The sequence below is a fragment of the Corythoichthys intestinalis genome, chromosome 13, assembly GCF_030265065.1.
Source record: "Corythoichthys intestinalis isolate RoL2023-P3 chromosome 13, ASM3026506v1, whole genome shotgun sequence".
Classification (NCBI taxonomy): Eukaryota; Metazoa; Chordata; class Actinopteri; order Syngnathiformes; family Syngnathidae; genus Corythoichthys; species Corythoichthys intestinalis.
In genome coordinates, this window is record NC_080407.1 from 37,061,716 (window position 1) to 37,081,341 (window position 19,626).

General features: G+C 38.9%; 1 protein-coding gene across 4 annotated transcripts in view; it reads right to left on the bottom strand.

Annotated features, from left to right (window-relative positions):
• Positions 1-19,626, bottom strand: part of LOC130929089 (oocyte zinc finger protein XlCOF6-like) — a 74,249-nt gene that overhangs the window by 12,291 nt on the left and 42,332 nt on the right. For 2 of the 4 annotated variants that reach the window (XM_057856017.1, XM_057856019.1), the window contains one exon: positions 138-860. In XM_057856017.1, the coding sequence (XP_057712000.1) occupies positions 138-860 (723 nt within the window). The remainder of the gene's footprint in view (positions 1-137; positions 861-19,626) is intronic. The other 2 variants (XM_057856020.1, XM_057856018.1) reach the window with 2 other exon arrangements.

The following is a 19,626-nucleotide window of genomic DNA, read 5'->3' on the forward strand; positions in this document are numbered from 1 at the left end:
TTGCTTTAGGGTGAACCCTTGACCACAAACTGGGCAGGTAAAAGGTTTTTCACCAGTGTGGGTTCTTGTGTGTTGTTTTAAGTTTCCCTTTAAAGAGAATCTATGGCCACAAACTAAGCAGGAAAAAGGTTTCTCACCAGTGTGTGATCTTGTGTGTACATTTAACTGTTGCTTTAGAGTAAACCCTTGACCACAAACTGAACAGGAAAAAGGTTTCTCACCAGTGTGGGTTCTGGTGTGTGTTTTTAAGGCGCTCTTACGACTGAATCTTTGAGCACAAATTGAGCAGGAAAAAGGTTTTTCACCAGTGTGGGTTCTGGTGTGTGTTTTTAAGTTTTGCCCAAGAGTGAACCCTTGACCACAAACTGAGCAGGAAAAAGTTTTTTCTCCGGTATGGCACCTTGCGTGTGCTTTTAGGTGATGCTTTAGAGTGAACCCTTTACCACAAACTGAGCAGGAAAAAGGTTTTTCTCCAGTGTGGCTTCTCATATGCCTAAGACAAATATACTTATTACTAAAGGTTTTCCCACACTGAGAGCATTTGCGTTTGTCGTCACTGTAAGCTTTCTTAAGACCATCATCACTGTAAGCCAAGTGTGACGTGGCATCTTCGCTGTTTGGAGGCTCCGCTCCTCTGTTGGTCTCACTCAGAACTGCTTCACTCTTCAAGGGCTCACCAGTCCTGATATCGTCCTCCTCTTTAACGTCTGGCAGCTCCATTTCAATTGGAAGTTGCTCTTCTCTCTTTTGCTGTTGAGGGTCGTCCGACTCTTCCTTTTTCATTTGCGGGTGTTCAACTTCTTCTTTAACGGCAGGAGACTCTAACTCCTGCAGCTCTGGATCAATATATTTGCTGAAACCTGCAAGACACAAGAGGACAAATTATAAACTCAAAAAAATCATTAACATGTTGGTTGAACATTAAAAAAAAAATCATGGAAAATATTTTCACCCGCCCTCCTCCCTTACAGTTGCCAAGCAGACAAGCTTCCACACTTCAATGGCAAAGCCATCGCAGGCAGACATATACGGAAGTGTTTTAAATGTTTGTTTTTTTTAATCTGCTGACATACGCGAATGCTGTCGAGTTTTGATTAAATCTGTAACAATTTTTGTGTCATGAAACTGCTTAACTGGTCACTAAGTACTTTGGACAAGATTTTCTCAACAATGACCTACATCGAGCCAACGCCCATGTCCAGCCAATACTTTCACGTCTGGATTTACGGAGGATGGCTGGATGACTGACAGCTTGACCCAAGTGTTATATCTAATCAATAACTGTTGGGAAGATAATTCATGTAGGGCTGCAGCTATCAAATATTTTAGTAATCGAGTAATCGACTGAAAATTCTATCGATTAATCGAGTAATCGGATAAAACAAATATATTTTTAGGTGAAGAGCAATTATAACTAGGCCTGCAAGCAGGACTGAACGGTCCCTCGCAATCTAGCGCAACTCGGACAGTGTGCAGGTCAGGGTTGTGGCAGATCGTCCTCTCTAATCATCTCATTAGAACCTAACATGCTCGAAAGTTGCCTCTTTACATTCGCACACCTAAGAGATAAAAAAAACCCTATTGGAGAGAGTACTACAAAAAAGGAGTGAATAAAGGGTCATTACGGCAACAGACAGAGACATGTGGACATGGGCCGTAAAATAAGTATTTCAAAAGGTCTTGAAACTACAATGACCAACCTGAAAAGAACTGGAAATATATTGGAAAAATGAGTGACTTTCTATTGCCACTAGTTGGCGCTATAGGGTTGATGCAAATGACCCCGACAGGACCCTTCAGAGTATGACTCAACAAGCACGAGATGTTCGGCGCAGATACTTTGTAGAAGTTATGACTTCAAAACTTGTGGTGAGACGAAATGGCTTCAGTCATTTTCACTTCTCCTGTTGGACTCTTTTCCTTCAACCAAACCTCAGTATTTTTCATCAGGCACCTGAACACGTCTTATGGCTCCCCTGATGCAGGTTTCAGATAAATATATTTTTTTCCTTGGAGGAGGAGCCTGTTTCGTAAAAAAAGGCATTTCCTGTTCCCACTAGGTGGCGCTAGGCCTAATTGGTAATATTTCAATGCACTCTTGTTAAGGGTGGGATGCCGCACATACATGCCAGATATGAAAAAGATTGAACGTTGTTTCAAGGAGCTATTAGTCATTTACTGAATTTGTCATTTTGCCGAAAAAATGGCTGACTTTGGCACCACGCCCACGTCAGACCCATGAATGAAAACGTACCATTTTGAAAATTTTAGATCTTCTATGTCTCCTGAATAGTCTAACCAATTTTGAAGATGATCCAACTAATTCCCTCTGTGACAAGGTCTCAAATGTGCACCCTGTTAATTGATAAAAATTTTACATTTGATCCAAAATACCCGATTTCCTGTTGGGTTTGGAATATGGGTTCAAGAGACTTTTTGGAGCAGTTTTGCACAAGGTACCGACTCCCCAAATTTCATAACTCTACGTTAAAAAAACTTAATAGGAAACGCCTTTTTGAAAAATTCAAGGGGGCGCCACTGAGCCATTTTGTTACATTTTTTGTAACGCCACAAGATTATCGAAATCCACGCAAAGCCGCATGTATGTGCACAATTTGGTGAGTTTTCGTGCATGTTCAGGCCTCCAAATGTATACTTTACTACAAATGGATAAAAAAATTCACATTCGATCCAAAATAACTGATTTTCTGTTGGATTTGGAAAATGGGTGCAAGAGACTTTTTGGAGCAGTTTTGCATAAGGTATGGACTCCCCAAATTTCATTGCTCTACGTTGAAAAAACCCAATAGGAAAGGCCTTTTTTAAAACTCCTTTCTGTCGCCACTAGTTGGCACTGTAGAGTTGATGCAAATGACCCCTACCAGACCCTTCAGAGTATGACTCTCAACAAGCACGGGAAGTTTGGCGTAGATATGTAGTATATCTGCCGAGTTATGACTGTTCAAAGTCTTTTGCGAGACAAATTGTTGACGGTCGTTTTCACTTTCCTGTTTGGACCCCTCCGCTTCAACGAAACCTCAATATTTTTCATCAGGCACCTGAACACAGGTCTTAAGGCTCCCCTGATGCAGGTTTGAGGTCAACAGATTTTTTTTCCTTGGAGGAGGAACCTGTCTCGTAAAAAAAGGCATTTCCTGTTCTCACTAGGGGGCGCTAAGCCTAATGGGTAATATTTCAATGCACTCGTGTTAAGGGTGGGATGTCGCACATACATGCCAGATATGAAAAAGATTGAACGTTGTGTGAAGGAACTATTAGTCATTTACTGAATTTGTCATTTTGCCGAAAAAATGGCCGACTTTGGCACTACGCCCAGGTCAGACCCGTGAATGAAAACGCACCATTTTAAAAACTTAAGACCTCATATGTCTCCTGAACAGTCTTACCAATTTTGAAGATGATCCAACTAACCCCCTCGGCGAAAAGGCCTCAAATGTGCACCCTGTAAATTGATAAAAATGTCATATTCGATCCAAAATAACTGATTTCCTGTTGGGTTTGGAATATGGGTGCCAATGCTTTTTTGGAGCGGTTTTGGACAAGGTATAGACTCCCCAAATTTCATTGCTCTACGTTGACAGACCCTAATGTTATAGGCCAATTTTAAAATTTCAAGGGGGCGCCACTGAGCCATTTTGTTACATTTTTTTTCAACGTTGCAAAATTATCGAAATTTACAATTTTCCGCACATATATGCAAATTTTGGTGACTTTTCGTGCATGTTCAGGCCTCCAAATTGGCCGTTTTCATTTGCCCTGAAAATAAATAAATAAATAAAAAAAATAAAAATAATCCTTTGCAAAACAATAGGGCCTTCGCACGCCTAGTGCTCGGGCCCTAAATATACATGAGAAAACAAGACATTTCATCTAATCTTGAACCATTTTCAGTCAATCAATGTCTTTATTTTCGATGTATATTGTTGAAAACAGCCAACAATTGCATCTCAGATGTAACTAGAATTTAAAAGAAAACGACTATTTCACTGCTTTCACTCAAAAAACCTTTAGATCCTATTAAAAAAACATATATACAGTATATATATATATATATACAGTATATATATACAGTATATATATATATATATATATATATATATATATATATATACACAGTATATATATATATATATATATATATACACAGTATATATATATATATATATATATATATATATATATATATATATATATATATATATATATCAGTGACGTGCGGTCAGGGGAGGCAGGTGAGGCTCTGTCATCATGACAAAAAAATAATTATAGCATCAAATTTATATTAATATTTGTCCATTGCTCTTCATGTATGACTCATTTCAAACATTTTCTATAGTCAAAATCGCTGAATTTGCCCATTTCCTGTTCAAATAAAGAAATGAAACGAGAGGTGCGGCAGCAACAAGTAAAGCCTCACCTCTGATTGCGCAATCCTTCACAAACTGGGTTGATACATGGAATTGGAGCGTGCTGGTTGCCGTACATCTGCATGTCGCCATTATAATGTTTCCAGATACGTTTATTTGACCTGATTTTCCTCAGTCTGGCTAATGTCTTTAACCCTTAAAGTTTAATGTTTGTTAGCGACATATTTAGTTTTGCTGATGGGAAATAAAACCGCAGTGAAAAGGCGCAGGTTGCGGCAGATAGTACTCTGCCGCACTGCCAGGGGGCGTACGTGAAACTGGACTTTCCGTTAAAAGTGGACGCGGTTAACACAACGCCGGAGCTAAAAGGTTTGCTTCAAACTAAGGGACAGAGGATAACTCGCGCTTTTCAAACGGACTGGTACACCCGAAAAGACTGGCTATGTGGCTGTCCTTCGAAAAATCGCCTTTGCGGCTTTCCCTGCCTTTTCTTCTCAACTTGTGCCAATGTCTGGACTAACACGAGATATTGTGACATTAAAAAACTACCACGAAGCCTCAGCAAACATGAGAGCTCGACCACTCACATTCTAAGCCTGTTTGCTTTGAAAACTTTCAGAAGCTCAAGGATCGATTTGGCTTTGACAAACAGCAGAAGCTCAACGGTAGCATCCTCAAAGCTAAGGTAAAGAAAAGAGTTTGAAAGACGTCATTAATGCAACCTGCATCCTAGCTAAACAGGAGTTAACATTTCATGGTAACGATGAGCGTGTAGCTCTTCTAAACGTGGCACATATGTAGAACCATTACATGGTTTTGCTGAGAAAGATGAAAGGTTAGCTAGACATTTGGACACATCCACTATGTTTTCTGGCTTGTCAAATAGAACACAGAACGATCTAATTGAAGCAATCCTCTCCATTGAGGCGGAGAGATTTTTTTTAAAGTAAAGGAAAATAAGGAGGACTTTTACCAAAAGGGCGTAGGTTTGCATAGAGACGGTAGGGACATAACACTACCAACTTTTCAGCATGCTAAAATTGTCCCTACCAACTTTTAAGCAACCTTACCTTTTTTGCATGATGCAATGTTCAGTTATATAGAGAATTTAGATCTTTCAATAGTTCCATATGTTGTAAGGATAGAATTGACCCTACCATTATTAAGTGAATTATTTTCACTATGTTTATGTTTGCTAATAAAAAACAGACATTTATTCAGGAAGTTTTCAAAATGCTTCTTTAGTATTTTTTGAAAACAAAGGTTTGAATCGAACAGTGTATCATCTGAACCAATGCACGTAAAAGTTATTATCAGTAGATAAGGATTTATTTTGCATTGATCATTTTGCCTATTAACTAGAAAATGCAATTTCGGGAGAAATTACACCTGGGTCTTTCCTCAGTGGAGATACAGATCTTCGCCCCACTCAGGTGTAGCAATAGAATGGACATTAATGCCAGTCATTGGCAGTAAACAAAGTAAACGCCATTAGAGATGATTGGGAGAATTGGACGTACATGGCCGTCAATGGCGGCACCCTTCATAAGCTATTAATTAATTAGGTTCATATACATGAGAAATTTGGTCTCATTAATGTCCCGTCCCCAGCAAAAAGTGTACCTACATGCAGGTTATGCTGTTATATCGTCCCTACGAATGTTGAGACTAAACCTATGCCCTTCCAAAGTAACGCCGGTTTTTGGGGTGAAGGACAGGCGCAAGACCACAAACAGTTTTCATTTCAATCTTGTTTAAAACAAAACAAAAAAAATACAAACAAACAAAAAAAAAAAGAGCTTAGACCAAGAAAAATACAATAGAATATTTAAAAACTAATTCTAATTCTTTGTTTTTCTTTTCACACTTTTTGTTTAGCAATATGTAATAAATTGATTAAAGTTTCAGAATTAAAAGTTTTAAAAACAACTGAATATTTCACTAAAGGTCAGAATTGAATTCTGTGGTTTTGTACACCAGGGTGTAGAGCAAATGCATGTTATTTTCTTACTTTTACGTATCGATAATATGTACCGTGTGTGCGTGTTTTGTGAAGAATGCTGATGAGATATGAAATAACCAGTAGCCAATTGAATAAGCTACCCTTTTTGGTTTATATAATTGGAAATCTGACACTAAAGGAGTCAGTGCCTCACCAACCATGAACCTCACCGCACATCACTGATATATATATAGACCCTACCCACGTGACGTCACAACTCCTTCCTCCTGACTGGTGCCGCCCAATTGTCCGTCAACACATCATGTTTACCTGTTACGCCTACATACATTCCTCCTATTTACGACGTGTTTTTCTGCTCGTTAACATTAATAATCAAAATGGTGAAGGCGTGTGTGGCGGTCGGTTGCAATAACAGAGAAGATAGACGGAGAAGACAGAGAGACTTGAAGTTCTACCGGATTCCGAGAGACCCGAAGAGAAGAGAGCGAGATGGGCTGGTGCAATTCGACGAGAAAACTGGGCTCCAAACGATTACCACAGATTATGTAGTAGTCATTTTATATCTGGTAAAATGCATTTAATATATATTTAGAGGGTTTTGGGCTGACAACCACAATTAAGATCATTGCTAGGCTAATCGCCGACAACATGCACGTATGTATGTAGTGAGAGTGCTATCGCTAAACCATATAAACATTAAAAGCCCTAACTCCATTGACAAACGACATGAAATACATTAGACTTGACAGTGGATGTTAGCAATAACAAAAGATTTTGAATTGAAAATTTCGTAACTCACCTTTCCAAGCACAAGATAGATTCCTGCCGAATTTTCGTGGACGAGGACCTGTTTCACCCAACCAGCAACGAAGTATTTATAAGCCTCCAAGCTCTTAAAGTTTTACAAACTTCCGTGAGAATAGGCTGATTTTGTGTGGACAAGATAGTTGTACATATCAGGGTAGCTAGCAGATGTCAGGCAAATACGGCGGAGACAGCGGGTCGAAAAACATCGATTTAGGCATCAAATATGGATCTGGCGAATGGATAAACTGAAGCTTTTCCACATAACGCCTTTTATGCAACGCATCAAGTGAGTTTACGGCATCCGAAAGCACCGGGTCTTCCATGAAACGCATTATAAATTGCTCGATCAATTGAGACCATTGATAATACAGACACAAAATGACGGAAAAGGGGGCGGAACCATACAGCGATCACGTGATTTTGTGACGTCGGTGGGTATGTACAGGATATATATATATATATATATATATATATATATATATTAGGGCTGTCAAAATTATCGAGTTAACACGCGGTAATTAATTTTTTAAATTAATCACGTTAAAATATTTGACGCAATTAACGCACATGTCCCACTCAGACAGTATTCTGCCTTTTGGTAAGTTTTACAGCAAGGCTTTTTGTGCTGTCTAACAGCGAACTCTTGTGGTCGCTTTGCGACATGGTTTATTGTTTTCTTGCCAGTTCAATATGGCTGCACGACGTCTCGGGCTGACACCTACTTTGTAATGTTGTGCTTATATGATCCTTGGACAAGCAGTGTTTCCCACCAATGAACGAGACAGTGGCTCGCGCGGGTAGTAGAGTAGTATTTTATTTATTTATTTATTTATTTAAGGCCACTTCAAACTAGCGGCAGCCGAGTGGGAGGAGTTCAGCGGACACCTATTCATCGTGTATTGTAGCGTAATGTTCGTAACTATGCAGCCCCCCCCTTAAGAGACGCAAGGGGAACGAGTGGGAAGAATGGGAGAACGAGCGAGATAGCGAGAGATAGCGGTCGCATGTCGTAGCAGCCCGCTGTTATTTTGTTATTCTTTGTCTTTATTATTGTTCCCACAATCAAGTGGGTAAGCAAATACAGACTTCTCTCCTTCTTCCCAATATCCGGGGCATTACAATAGTTTGGATCGGACTTTTCGGCGAAAGTGAGCGGTGGACGGCCGTCTTGGACGTAAAGCAAACTTTGATTGAACTTGCGCGGAGAGGCGGGGCCCAAAATAAAGCCTTGCTCTATTTTCAGAGCGTTGGTCACAGTAAAATATTTATTAGTTGAAGCAGAGTAAAATGATACATATTCACGGTACAAGAACGTTGTTTCCGTGTCCACCGATTGGTAAGAAAAGGCTGTTTGTACGAGTGACGTGTGGGCGCTCCCGTCAGGGGGGACATTTCGCGTGGAGTGGCTATTATTCGGCACAACACCGGCGCGCCAACTTCAGACAATTACGGCTGACGAAACTTTGATAAATGCGCCCCCCCCAATTTCCCGAGCTTTGGGACACTCGAAAAATGACTCTCATACCTCTCCTTGCTAAGTTAATGGTACCTCGATGTGCGTTTGTGTGGAAATTTAGTTCACGAACAACGGGGAAAGAACTATACACCTTCTCACCGAATCAAGTAAAACTCTTTACACGGCTATTAGAATTCCCCAGTCCTGTAAATGGGTCAGTTGACAGAAGGACTGTTATTGTTGTGGTAATGTAGTACTTATGAGGGTCAAATAAAAAAGAAAAAGGAGGACTACGACGGCGGTCTGAAACCCGCGGCTCTCGGGCCACATGCGGCTCTTTAGCGCTGCTTTGGAGCTTTTTTTTTTTTTTTTTTTTTTTAATGGAAAAAGATGGGGGAGGGAAATATATTTTTTGTTTTAATAGGATTTCTAGGAGGACAAACATGACACAAACATTCTTTCAATTCATTAATATTGTAATGAAGTTAAACTTGTGGTGGCATCGTACAACAGAGTAGTCACGTGGTGCGCTATAGGATCCACTGCAGGGAAAATAAACATTTAATCATGAAGGCTAATTTTGTATTTCCAGCCAACTTAGTCATTTCTATAGTAGGCTAATATAGCTAGTATCGATAATTATGCTCCAGACATACTGTATCAGTTGTTTTTTTTTTTTTTTGGGGGGGGGGGGGGGGGGGGGGGGGGTCAAATATGGCTCTTTCAACAGTTTGGGTTGCCAACCCTGAGTCACTACGAGATGTAAGTCGTACTATTGCTACAAGAAAAAAAGTCGCATTATTACATAGGGTAACGTAGCGTAACGTAAAATTCGCCGTGGCACGACATGGTGAGGCTGTCCGACTCCGATGCAGCCCACCACCACAGTTTCAAAAAATCCTATGGAAAACACTGACAAGATTTGTCCGTAAGTATGGTTGTTGTAAAGAATGTACATATTATGTTAGTAAACGAAATGTTATATTTTTTGTATGAGACGCTTTTTGTTTATGTTTAGTGAACCTGTATCGCTTGCTAAGCTAACATTGTTGCTAATGCAATGCTTGTGTACTTTTTTTTGTAGTTTTAAGACGGTCTAAAGAGGACAATGGTTTGAGGCTATTTTATTAATAAATCAGATGAAAAAGGAAGAAGTCTGATTATTAAGGCGTCGTTCACTAGCTGTCTAGCTTTGGAAAAAGTAGACGCTTCGGAGTGAGGACAGCATAGACAGATTTAAATGACAGTAGAGTGAAATGCCCACTACAGTCCTTATGTACCGTATGTTGAATGTATATCTTGTGTCTTATCTTTCCATTCCAACAATTTATTTTACAGAATATATGTATAATTTACAGAAAAATATGGCATATTTTATAGATGGTTTGAATTGCGATTAATTGCGATTAATTAATTTTTAAGCTGTAATTAACTCGATTAAAAATTTTAATCGTTTGACAGCCCTAATATATATATATATATATATATATATCTTACCGAAAAATGCTGTTACGCTTGATAACACACATCACTTAAAAGTTAGGATTTTTTCCCACGTGTTGCAATTGAATTTCTATTTGTGTCATGCCATTTTTAAGTTCTAGTTACAGTTTAGACTAACTTAAAACTTAAGTCCTGATAGGATTTTGAGTTTTTGCAGTGTTCAAAATAAATGTATAATACAGGCAGTATTGGAGCACATTGTGGACCAGTGCTACTTGGTGTTTTATCCAGCAATGACTACTGAGCTAAAATTGATAGTTAGCATTATATGAGTTTTTATTTTACACCCTCATCACTCCACAACGCTATGTTATGTTAAAGCCTGTATGTAAGACTTGTTAGCCACGCATCGACAGTGGTCATAATTAATAGAAACCTAGCCCTCCGCAGGGCTAACGTTACGTGAGCTAACGTTAATCTTATTTATTAGTGCTTAGCGCGCTTTATTAGCGCTTAGCGCTCTACTGCTTTAAGATGGCGGCTGTTTACTAACGCTGCCCAGACACGGCCGAGTCTGACAGATGTGATCTCTATGAGACTCATCAGACGCTACCTGCTACCATCGTAGCATCGTGCGGGGTATTATTTAGCAACATCATCGTTGTTTGTAGCGGCTGTCGGCTGCAGTAAGTTTTTTTTTTCTCTTCCTCTACGCACGTGACATCAGCGCGTTGTCCCGCATTAAAAGTAGTCCGAGCAAAACGTGATGCTTAGAGCTGTCAAAATAAACGATTACTCGAGGTGAATAAAATTACTCGGATCAGTTTTTAAACTCGAGTTACTCGAGTATTCGTTTCAGCTCTAAATTCATGTGTTAAAAAAAAAAAAATCGCGCGATAAACAAAAATGAAGCCGGTAATTTTTTCGCTGCGATTTATCACCTCGCGTGCACGTGCGTGCGCATGTGCGGCAGACGTGCTGTTAAAAGTTCGGATTCCTCGATACAACTGCGCAAAATGCATCTTCGTTCCAGGTCTGGCAAAAACTAGCGCCGGAGCCAATCGTTTCCATTATATCCTATTGTTCAACGTATTCCGGCCGCGTGAGTGCTCCGGAGTGACTGTGGACCATCTACGGCGCGCCGGTGTTGTTGACGTGTGGGCGCTCCCGTCAGGAGTGACATTTCATGCGGGGCGGCTATTTTTCGGCACAGCGCCGGATATTTACAACGAAGTCCGCCAAAACATTGTTACCGACTTGGCTGCTACGAACAACCTCGCTTTGACAACAAACAGCTGAATGAAATTAAGAGCGCTGTGCTTCAAACTCGTCCTGTTTATGAAAGTCGATTGTCATATGCTGGTGTTGTGTAGTAATGAGCAGACGTGACTTCAGCGGCGCTTGCTAACTTCTTTAATGCGCCCACACACTAGATATCATGAAATGGCAAACTAGATGTGCTACTTGCCATGCCATTGGCTACATGAGCCCAGAGTGATTATGGGACACGTAGTCCATATACTATATCGATGAATTTTAAACTGTCATAACTAAGTTAAGAAGATCAGATCAGTAAGAAGTAAGCACATAAATATTAAGCACTAAATTGCATGTTTATATGATGGCAATTTAATTTTTGCTCGTTAGCAAAAAAAAAAAAACAACGAAACAAAAAATATAATTGCTTTTTTTTTTTTTTTTTTTTTTTACAGTGCGTTAAATGTATTGAATCGGATCGAAAATCGTGTCCTCCGTATCAAAAATCATACCGAACCGTGACTTAACTGTATCGTTGCCTCCCTATGGAACACCATTGCAGAAGCTATGATGGGAAAAGTTTTCATTTGCCTAAATGCTTAAGTTATTAAGTGCAATTTTTTTATTTTTCAAACACATTTTATTTATTATGTGTTTCTGTGCGGTATCAATATTGTTGTTTTTTACTAGTGATGCACGATAATACATTTTTCAACCGATACCGATAACCGATAATTTCCTACTCATTCCAACCGATAACCGATAATGTCAAGCCGATAATTATATTAAAATATTTATGTAAAATTTTAAAGTATACACAAAAGAAAATGTTACTGTGCAAAAATATAATTTATTGCTCTTTTTTTCAACATAAAATATGAACAAGTCGTCAATTCAAACATCTTAATAATGACAGATTGTCTGACATTGTGTAATGGTAAACTTTTGGCAACAATTACTTAAAGAGTAAATACCTAAGTTGCAAAAAATGCCTTTAAAAGTAAGCCATTCCTAACATATATAACATTAATACACTGCAAAACAAACCTCCTTAAAACTAGTCAGTTTTAAGTGTAAATCTATTGGCAATAAGTGAAATTATCTGCCATCGCTTCAAGTGTATTTCTCTCAGATTTCTTGGAAGAAAAATAGCTAGCTGAAAATAATCTTAACAGCCTTGTTTTAAGCAATACATTATTCTAATTAATCCTAAAAAAAAAAAAAAAAAAAACTTTTGAGATTTTGAATAATATTTGTGGCTACAGAATATTGATTTAAGAATTTGATTATCTACTGTGACTGTAATTGATCAGAGAAATAAGTTAAATAATTTGAAAAGTGATTGCTAATGTTATATGCTTTGTTGCACACTGTGAAAATGATTAACCCAAAAGAGCAAGATGCCATGTACCCATTCTGCAGCGCTTTGTTTACATTTGCGGCTTTCACGACATTTGCTTTACAGCAGCTAAACTGATACACGGCAGTACTATTTGGACGGAGTTGGAACTCGCACCCGCGTGCGTGTTGTTTTGTGCCAGAGTTTTGTTAAGCCTAAATAAAGGCAGCGTTACAAAGTCATTTGACCGCTCGTCATTTTACATACTGAATGCATTATTGACTGGCTGACTTCGTTTTCTCCATGTTTAAATTATCATCTAACCACTGTGCCGTCATGATAAGCTTGCTTACTGGACATCACTTTTTCATGAACAATGGTGGTCGTATAAACTGCATTATTTTTTTTATCCAGGGCTTTGGTTCTCGGGTCATTTAGGTAAAAAAAACAACAACCGTGTCTTGTTTCGGCGGCGGCGGCAGCTACGTCGTTCGTACTGTAGAATCCGCCCGCCCCAGCCGGTTCGCCGCGGTGTATTCGGGTCCTGGCTCTGCTCGCACGCCGTGGGGGAACGCTCGAGAAACCGGGGTGTTCGCCGGAGGTCCCCAAGCCGGGGTACCGCTCGGCTGGGCCCGCCCCGCCTAAGGCGAGGTGGCGGCGGCCTGCCGGACAGGTGTTCGGCCATTCCTTACTACGCGGCGAAACGTCCTACACAATGCTCAGGGTGCTTTCGCATGCATTCACACGCATGCGCACATCGGTTAGAGGCGGCGATTACTCACTATTTTTGTTTTTATTTAGTTATTTAGAACCTTTTCACAGCCTCAAAGATACTTTTTGCATGTATTACCCTCTCATACTTTTAACCATTGTGTTTTTTTTGTGTTAGATTTGAAGCAGTTGACCACATTAGTCACGTAGCGTGTTTAAACCGTCCTTATTTGATATAACTACATTTAAGTATTTTCTGCAGGCATTTTTTTAGTACCTTATTCCTGTATGCATCTAAACAAAACAAGTTTAGAGCGCACGGTAGTACTTTGGGTGTCAAATTCGACTAATGTAGGATGTTTCGCCGATGTAGCATATTTTGGCAGAACACCGGCCAGAGCGGCTGGCTCCGTCGGAAGATGGCTACTTGCCGACTATCGGTCTCCAGTCTTGCCGGTGTTTAGCCTTAGATGCGAATTTACCACCCGCCTTGGGCTGCATTCCCAAACAGCCCGACTCTGTATTGTCACAAGCCCTGTAGTTTAACTTTGTTAGTGTTTACAATAGCTTTAGCATTCCCGCTAGCAGCAGACTCGTATTCGTTCCAAAAATCTTTGTGATGCAGTTTTAAATGGCTGCTGGGTTAGTGGTTTTGAATGAGTACGCTTTCTTTCTGCCTCATGGAACTTCTACGGTACATGTTTCGCAGATGGTGGGAGCGTCGTTTTTTTAGTGACAGCCGCCATAATATTCAACTACTTCTTGTCGTGTAACTCTGCCTCCTCAACCCCTCCTACCTCAGGGGCTTCAGAGAGGGGAGGGGTTGAGGAGGCGGCGTGCTGAATTCTTCGGTTGCGCACATTTAGAGGCTAAATCAAGTATATAATTATCGGATTGCATTATCGGTTGAATTTTTTTATTATCTGGATTATCTGTGTGACGTCATAATTGCCATTATCGGCCGATAATTATCGGTGACCGATATTATCGTGTATCTTTATTTTTTACTTAAGAGGCATGGTCTGTTGTTTTTAGTTGTGATTTCTTAAAAAGAATGTTTGAATTTAAGAGTAAATATTTATCGCGTTTAAATGGGTGTACTTGATCTATTAATATATACTGTATTCTCACTGTGTTATTGTAAATTGGTTAAAAATGGGGGGGGGGGGGGGCCGCAAAATTATCGCATATCGCAATAATTTATGGCAATAATTATCGCACACTAAAATGTGTTATCGCGACAGGCCTACTTGTATCACAATGTGAAATGCCTACTTTATCATGCAAAGATTTGCGTCCTTTGGTTTAATGGGGACGGGATTTAATATACCAAGGCTTCTCCTGTCAGACCTGGTCTTTTCTTAGGTTTCCTTTGGTTAATCTTATCACAATGCTATCTTGTAACTGTCAATGATACCGATGATGATAATAAACGATAAATAAATGCGAGTGCAACATCCATGCCTCCAGATTGAGGCAAAAGGGTTTACAATATGCAACTGAGGTAGGGCTAGGCCATATGGCCTGAAGTACATATCACGGTAAATTGGGCAGATTTACCTCAGTCACGATAAATGACAATAAATTCGCCCAAGCGTACGGTTATACAATTTGAAAATCTGAATCAGTGCATGAAACACAAATGAACAGTTTCTCGTTGGTTTATGTACCAGCTTTCAATTACCGTATTTTTCGGACTATAAGTCGCATTTTTTAAAAATAGTTTGGCTGGGGGTGCGACTTATACTCAGGAGTGACTTATGTGTGAAATTATTAACACATTATGATATAATGTTCTTTATGCTATAGTTATCTGAATAATTTAATAGCTATGGCCACGTTCGCGTTCTGCCTTTGGCAATGTATGTTCAATTGTATTATTGACTTTTTTATATTGAAATGCATCCTTTTCGTTTGTGGCGCTTTCAAGCCCATGTGGGGGCGCACTTGCACTTGTTTATGCTAACCGTTTGTGTTATGTCATTGCTGTAAAAGCATCTAATTATCATTTATTTATGTCGATGCGAACCTGTTTGGTATCGAGGACGAAATTGATTCAGCAAATTATACGGACGTCCAGCATCGTCATATGGGAGTTTAGCCCGCTGAATAGCGAGGACCGAGCCATAGCGTCCTGGTGAGGACAGTATGTTCGCATTTTGTTGTTCATGCACTGTACACTGTACTCTTATTCAGCATGTTGTTCTCTATTGTATTTTTATATTAAATTGCCTTTCAAGATGACATGTCTGTTCTATGTGTTGGATTTTATGAAGTAAATGTCCCCCAAAAATGCGACTTATACTCCGGTGTGACTTGTTCATGTTTTTTTTCTCTTCGTTGGGCATTTTATGGCTGGTGCGACTTATACTCAGGTGCGACCTGTAGTCAGAAAAATACGGTAAACATATTTAACAATTGTACATGCAGTATAAACATTAAGTATATAACAGGCATGAAAATGGGTCAGGGGTTAAAAAGGTGAGAAGGGTGTGGAGGAAATATGTTCCAGTACACCGTACACCCCAACAAAATATTGAGCTCTGTCGACCCACACTGTGTTTCAGCAGGGCCATGCAGAGACCGGTGGAGGGGTGGGTGCTCGTAGATCAAAAGGGGCACATGAACAAGTATTTAATACACCTTAAAACAACATAACTTCAATTTTAACCAGCTTTAGATAATAATTGGCTGTGACTGTGACATACTTTAATTGGGAGGGGGCAACAGTGAATAGAAATCAAAACTGTCATCAACACTTTCTGGCTGTGACTCAGTCAGTCTGCCTCTTTTCTTCCTTCAACCTCTGCATCAAAACTTCCTTCCTCAACTTGTTCATCTGAGAACAAACCACATCAGATGGTCACTGAGCCACCAACAGCACAGTTTTCTTAAAACTATTATTTCATTACTATCCATACTTAACAACTCTAGCACCTAATGATCAATAAAGCAATGACATAAAAATCTTATAGAAAAATAACATTGTAATTGTGTTTATAATTGGATTTAATACCCGACTATCCTTGCAAACTTGTTCTTACCAGGTCTGCTATTCACCCAGCTAATGAGGTATCCACTGCCTTTAGCAGCCTCATCTAACTCCTTTTTTCCTCAATCTCCCTTCCCTACGACGCATGTCTATGCAATGAAATATAAATATTTTAAAAAAACAAACAGACTCCCCGGTGGCTTTTAGTTTTAAAGCTTTCTTAATTTCTTTCTCACTCAATAACGATGGAGTTAGATTTGTGTTTTTATTATTCAATCAAAAAACAAAGTTACTTCTATCAAAAACAAAGTTGCTTCAATCAAAATACAGTATATACTTTTAATCCCAAAAAGTAGCTTCAATAAAAAAAAAATGTTTTTGATTGCAATAATAAATTTGAGACAAAAAAAGCATTTGAAAACTATTTTTCTTGATTGAAACAAATTTTTCCATTTAAGTAATGTTTTGCGTTTAGGCCACATTTTGGCTAGGACATTTGTGTCTTTATTATTCAATCAAATAAGTTGCTTCAAACAAAAAAATATATATAAAAAGAAAAACTTTGCACATGTGCCAATCACCGTTTACCAAAGCCTGAGAGGGTTTGAGTAGACTCACTATGAAGCTTTTAATAAAGCCAAGCATTTTCTAACTACTTTATTCTTGTTTAAAAATAATTCGGTGGGGCAGTAACATGTTTAAAACTTATCATAATTCTTACATTTTGAAGTGCTTGAAAACCATTTATAAATGATACTTTGGTGAAAAAAGTGAAAAAACATGTCTTATATATATGTATCTTTTTTCCAATGTAAAATCTGAATAAATGCATTGAACACGCACAAAAAAATGTGTGTGTGTGGGGGGGGGGTTGGGGCGCTACTTCGCGGTTTTCACTTGTTGCGGCGGGTTCTGGTCCCCATTAACCGCGAAAAACGAGGGATCCCTGTATTTCTGAAAAGCTTCAAGAAGCAGGACTCATTCCCACCACTCGTCGGGCTGCTGTTGTGCCGACACCGGCCGTCAGCTCAAATCCAAGCCGAAAATAACGCGTCTCCGGCGGACGACGGGAGCAATGTGAGGCGCCCCCTCATTCCGAGAGAATGCCGCTTAATTTGACTCAACAGTGTGTTTCTTCGTTTATATTACCGCTAAATACACAAGCTTGACGCCAATTTAACGGGAGCTATTTTTTTTCATGGGAGATTTGGCTAGCTCTGGCAGTGTTCAACGCAAGCTGCAACGAATGGCAGTAACTTTTTTTATATCGCAAAACGTGAAAACGATTGAAACCATTACTCACCAAATTCAATCTGCTGGCAAATACAGGCAAGTGTGTATGCTGCGCTCTGGTCTGCCCCGATGTGGATAAGGCCTGCTTTTTGTTTTCGCTGCTTTGCATTGCAACCGAAGGCTCTCCGAGCACTCCATGTACACGCGTAAGGAGTGCGCGCGTTTGGAATAATGGAACGCAGCTTGGGCCGTTGATTGGTTCTCGTCAGCGAAGCACCGAGAAGGATTTGCTGACTGTGTTCTTAAGTGCTCAGTTTACGTACTAAGTTAATCACATGATGATAATAATAATAATTGAATAAAACCTCCTGACCTCCCCCCTCCTCCCAAAAAGAATTTCTCCTCGGATCTACGCAATTCACGTAGGTCGCCCTTTTTGACTTCAAAACGGCGAATTTCACCGAAAGGTGAGAGATTTTCATGCCTGATATAAAAATATTTATTTATACACAAAATAAATATTAATTATTTACCACCCCTCCTGGCTCGTAGGTCTGTCCTCCTAAGGTGGGTGGACCCCCTCCCTCCTACACATACCGAATGGCTGACGACCCTAATGACATGCTTGAAAATTGAAAAGATCAGATAATCTCTCCATTATTCTAATGGTAGATTCCTACGTGCATGGGGACCACTTTTAAACATGTGTCAGTCCTCTTAAGCCCTTGGCATTCCACAATTTGGCATCTCTTTTGTTTATTGTATTTACACTTATTATTCAAAACCATTATTAAAACTCAATGCTCAATGGTCACGAAGTTCACTGGCAGTGACAGGAATTAATTTAATGTTTTTTTTTTTTTTTTTAATTTTATTTTATTTATTTATTTTTTTAAAAATTATTATTATTATTATTACTCTTTTATTTATTTGTGTGGGTGTTGGATGTCAGTCCCAATGTTCATATCATTTTGTCTTTTCTTTTTTGAACTGGAAATCCATGCACTGCTATTGTGAAAAGTTGGAAAAATGATGAGATTTTGATATAAGAAAATTATTTACCACCAAGAAGAAGAAAATGAATTAAATTTATATTTGAATTGTAAAATTCATCATTGTTGTTGAAAAAAAAAAAAATTGGGCTGTCTGTGGCTTTTAAGGCAGAACGTATGGAATCACAGGAGTGCCAAAAGAAGAAATACATGAATGAATAAAAAAAATAAATATAAAGGGAGATAAATAAATAAATTTATATAAATAAAAACTAATTTCAAATAAGGTTTTGTCTGTCTGCAAATTATAAGGTAAAGACAAATCATGGACTTCATAAGCTATTGACATGACACAGGAAATCGGGCAGATTCGTAGAGGGCCTATTTTTTAAAAACTTCAAATACAAATATTTACAAAACCAAAGCTGCTACCGACCTAAAACCAAAACAGGCACCAGGATCAATAGCAATATTTAACATATCATATAAGTTTATGACCAAAATAGCAACTTAATTTTTATTTACTAAGTTAAGTTTTCAACAGCTAGTAAATCACTCAATTTACCATCAGAAACTTCATACTTGAGGAAAACATGTACAATCCATTATAAATAATATGTAAATAGATTATTAATCAATTCTATATACAATCACAACTTAGTAGAGAATAGAATAGCCCTGTACTATCATTATACCACTATATAATGTTAGCGAATAGGGCGAGTGGACGCCATATGTAAACAGAGCTTTTCTGGGGGAAATTCTTGTGAATAAATACTTAAATCCCCGACTTCTTCCCTGAATCCCTTATAGATATGGACGTAAAGCGGTCTCGATTCTTGGTTAAAAGCAAAGAAACTGTGAAGTTAGCTTTTACTTTACGTTTATTGACGAAGTACCATGCTATTATGTTAGCGAATGAGGCTAGCGGGCACCATATGTAAACAGTGCTTTTCTGGCAAAACCTCTTGTGAATAAATGCTTAAATTCCTAAATTCTTCATAGATATGGACGTAAAACAGTCTTGATTCTTTGTTAAAACCAA